At 61.3% G+C, this 3,340-nt stretch overlaps 1 protein-coding gene across 1 annotated transcript in view; it reads left to right on the top strand.

Moving 5' to 3' along the window:
- Positions 1–3,340, top strand: part of LOC109291060 (NAC-alpha domain-containing protein 1-like) — a 36,547-nt gene that overhangs the window by 9,967 nt on the left and 23,240 nt on the right. The window contains exon 2 of the mRNA XM_019507921.1: positions 1,649–3,339. Coding sequence (XP_019363466.1) covers positions 1,649–3,339 — 1,691 coding nt within the window. The remainder of the gene's footprint in view (positions 1–1,648; position 3,340) is intronic.

Here is a 3,340-nt window from a genome sequence, read left to right as displayed (position 1 = left end):
CGTCTCTTGCCCATCTTGTCACGGCTCTCCGACACTTAATTCAAGCATTTATACAGTTTTCCAGCACTATCGGTTACCAGGAAGAGCCTGTGCTGACTGGTGACTTCACATACTTCCTTGCATACAACCCCCTGCCCCCAAATATAATGCACTACTTTTTTTTTTATTTTCTTTTTCCCCCTTCATTCTGCCTTCCAAAAACAAGATTGAGCCAGTTTATGGCTGCCTAGAGCAGGGACAGAGCCTGATCTTCAGCTGATTTTTTTCCCCCTCCCTTCTGTGCATAACTAAAGCTGAATCCCTAGCTGCTGCTGCAGACTGGTCTCCATGGGTGGATCTGGGAGAAGAGCTCAAGAGGCTGTGAAGCAGAGACCAGGAGCAGCTAGCAGACGGCCAAATTGCCCTCAGGAAGGTTTTGCCAGTCCAGCTAACATCAAGTCCATCAGAGAAGCACAGTGAACCATTAAATCCATGGCCTTGTTCGGCTGCCTGAGCAGTAGCACCACAGCTGCTGCCCTATGGAGCAGGATCCCACTAGGCTGCTTCTGATGGCGGGCAGAAAACCTGTTTCCTAATGTGCCTTCTGTTTTGGGGGTCCTGTTTCTTTTTTTGGGGGGGAGGAGAGCAGGTGCATGTTATATGTGAGGAAAATATAGTAGCAGCCATGTCTGACCTTGCTGTGGGCACTGGAGACCCTCTGAAACGAATCAGGTTGTGCCTTTCCTGCCTTCAGCACAGTGCCTTGGTTTGGTAGCTCTTGTCCAGGAGACGTATGAAGTGACTTCTTCTGGTGCAGAGGACAGGCTTTGTCCTGCAAATCCCTGCCTGGGCGAGAATAGCGCTGCATCAGGGCCTGGGTCTCTGGGCTTGCTTCTCGGAGGAAGTGACCATGGGGACAGGCTCCCCAGAGAGGTGGTGCAGTCTCCATCCTTGGAGGTGTTTAAGACCCGGGTAGACAAAGCCCTGGCTGGGATGCTGTAGCTGGGGCTGGTCCTGCTTGGAGCAGGGGCTTGGACCAGATGTGATCTCCCGAGGCCCCTTCAACCCTCCTTGTCTGTGATTCGGTGGTTCTGCATAGCTCTGGGCTTCCAAATCCAGATGTGGGTGGCACAGACTGCGTGCGTGTGGCCTCGACTTGCCAGCTGGGATGCGAGAGTCCAGACTGGGCTGGTTCCCAATGCAGAAGGACGGCTGGGGATACCAGCTCCAGGCAGGGGCGTCCTTGGTGTCACTGATGGACGAGCTCTGCCGGCCCAGGGTGAGGGAGGGAAGGCGACTTGGGGGTGAAGCGACTAGGTAGGGGCGGGCCTCTTGGAGGGGGTGACACTGCCATGGGGGCTCCCTGGAGCTGGGAAGCCTCTGGGGGGGCTCCATGGTCTCTAGTGCCAGTCTGGGGGAGGTGGGGTTGACTTGGACTTGTGCATGGAGCAGCTGCACAATGGAGACCTCTCCTTCCCCGTGCACGCCATGGCACAGTGCCAGTGTACTGGGGCCCATGAGCCCCAAGGGGGGGTGGTTAATGCCTTCATTGGAGCCTTAATCATGGTGGGAAAGTCGTGTCAAGCCCGTAAGTCGCTGCAAGCCGAGGAGACTTGGCCCCCTACGCTGCAGCCTGCTGGACTCACAGCTCCTTCTGCTCTCTCCCCAGATGGATCCGGCCACGCGTCCTGCGCCTCCACCCCCGGCGAGGACACGGTGCCCCCCAAGGCCATGATGCCCCTGCAGGCCTCCCCGACAGCCGACTCCGATTGTACGCCCCGTGGCACCATGGACCCCGGCGTCCTGGCCTTCCTGCCAGCCAAGAAAGAGGACCGGCCACAGCCCGAAGGCGCCAGCTGCGACGCCGCACTCGGTGGCAGCACGGCCGGCTTGACTGCCCTGACCGAGTGTGGCCAGGTCCTCCTGGAGACGCCCCCCAAAATGTGTCTGGCCCCCAAGGGCTTGCAGGAGGCGCTGGCCCTGGACATGCCCGACACGCGGATAGTGATGGGCGAGGAGACGCGATGCAGCAGCAAGGAGGAGGAGGCTGGCGCGGAGCTGCAGGGCTTGCTAATGGGCGCCAAGGCCGAGGAGGTGGCCTTGGCCGGAGGGGAGTCGAGTGACCACGAAGACCCCGGCTCGGAGGCGGCTGGGAAGCTCCCGCCCCAGGCGATGCCGGCAGACTGTCCCAGCCCCGTACCAAAAGCCTCGGCTCATGGCCCCACGTGCGCCAGCCAGGAGACGGGCGAGCTCGGCGAGGAGCTTGCGGACGTGCCGCTTTCTCAGGGTGAAACCACGGCTGATGTGCCTTCCCCGTTCCCCGCGCCTGCCAAAGACCCCCCTGACGAGGTGGCCGGAGCAGAGGTCCCGCAAGCCAAGCCCGCCAGCGGCCTGGACCCCGACCTCTACTTCACGGCCCCCTCCACGCCAATCAAGACGGTGTTTTCCCACCTCAAGCACCACCCCTACGCCAGGGACAGCCTGAGCGAGGAGCAGAACGACATGGAGAACGAGGGGCTCTGCTCACCGCCCACCTCCCCCTCGGGCTCCTACATCACGGCCGAGGGGGGCAGCTGGGCGTCCTCGGGCACCTCCAGCACGTCCCCGTCATGCTCCCCCAACTTGATGGCCGAGTCGGAAGCCATGGAGACCCCCGCAGTCTACGGGGAGTCGCTGGAGGAACCGGCGAGGTTTCCCACGAGCTCCTGCCAGTCCCCTGAGGAGGAGGAGGAGGAAGAAGAGGAAGAAGAGGAGGGGGACGTGACTTTTGATAGACTTTCATCCGGAAATGCAGCTCCCCTCTCGCTGCCGGCCGAGGAGGAGGAAGCTGATGGTCAAACCACCCCGGAAGAAGAAGAGTGGGACTCTGAAACTGCTACCTCTGTTGCCCAGGTCCCCTCCAAATTGCAGCTGGAGATGTCAGGTGAGCGGCTTGTGGCTGAGGAAAAAGACTTTGACTTGCCTGGGCCTGAAATGCAGCCCCTGGAAGTGGACATCCTCACTTTGGACCAAGAGGGTGCCAGGCCTGCCGCCAAGGAGCCCGCAGCCGGCGGCTGCTCGCCCCTGGCTTTCCCCGGGCTGCACTCGGAGTCCAGCTGCTCCTCTGAGGCGGAGACGCCCAGCAGCCTGCAGGCAGAGACCACGGCCTCCTCGGCCGAGCTGCCGTCGGACTTCACGGAGAGCACGGACAACGACCACATGATCCCCGCTGTGCTGCTGCCCTTCCGCGGCAGCCTCCTCTTCGAGGCAGAGTCAATGGAGATCACGCTGTTCCCGCAGGGCGAGGTGGCGGAGAACGACGTGGTGTACGGGGTGGAGGACGACGACAGCACCTCGGCCTCCTTCCTGCACTCGCTCTCGG

The sequence above is a fragment of the Gavialis gangeticus genome, unplaced genomic scaffold (assembly GCF_001723915.1).
Source record: "Gavialis gangeticus isolate Ggan-Ray unplaced genomic scaffold, GavGan_comp1, whole genome shotgun sequence".
NCBI lineage: Eukaryota > Metazoa > Chordata > Crocodylia > Gavialidae > Gavialis > Gavialis gangeticus.
The sequence above is the reverse complement of the archived record's forward strand: the minus strand, read 5'-3'. Positions and strand labels throughout refer to the sequence as shown.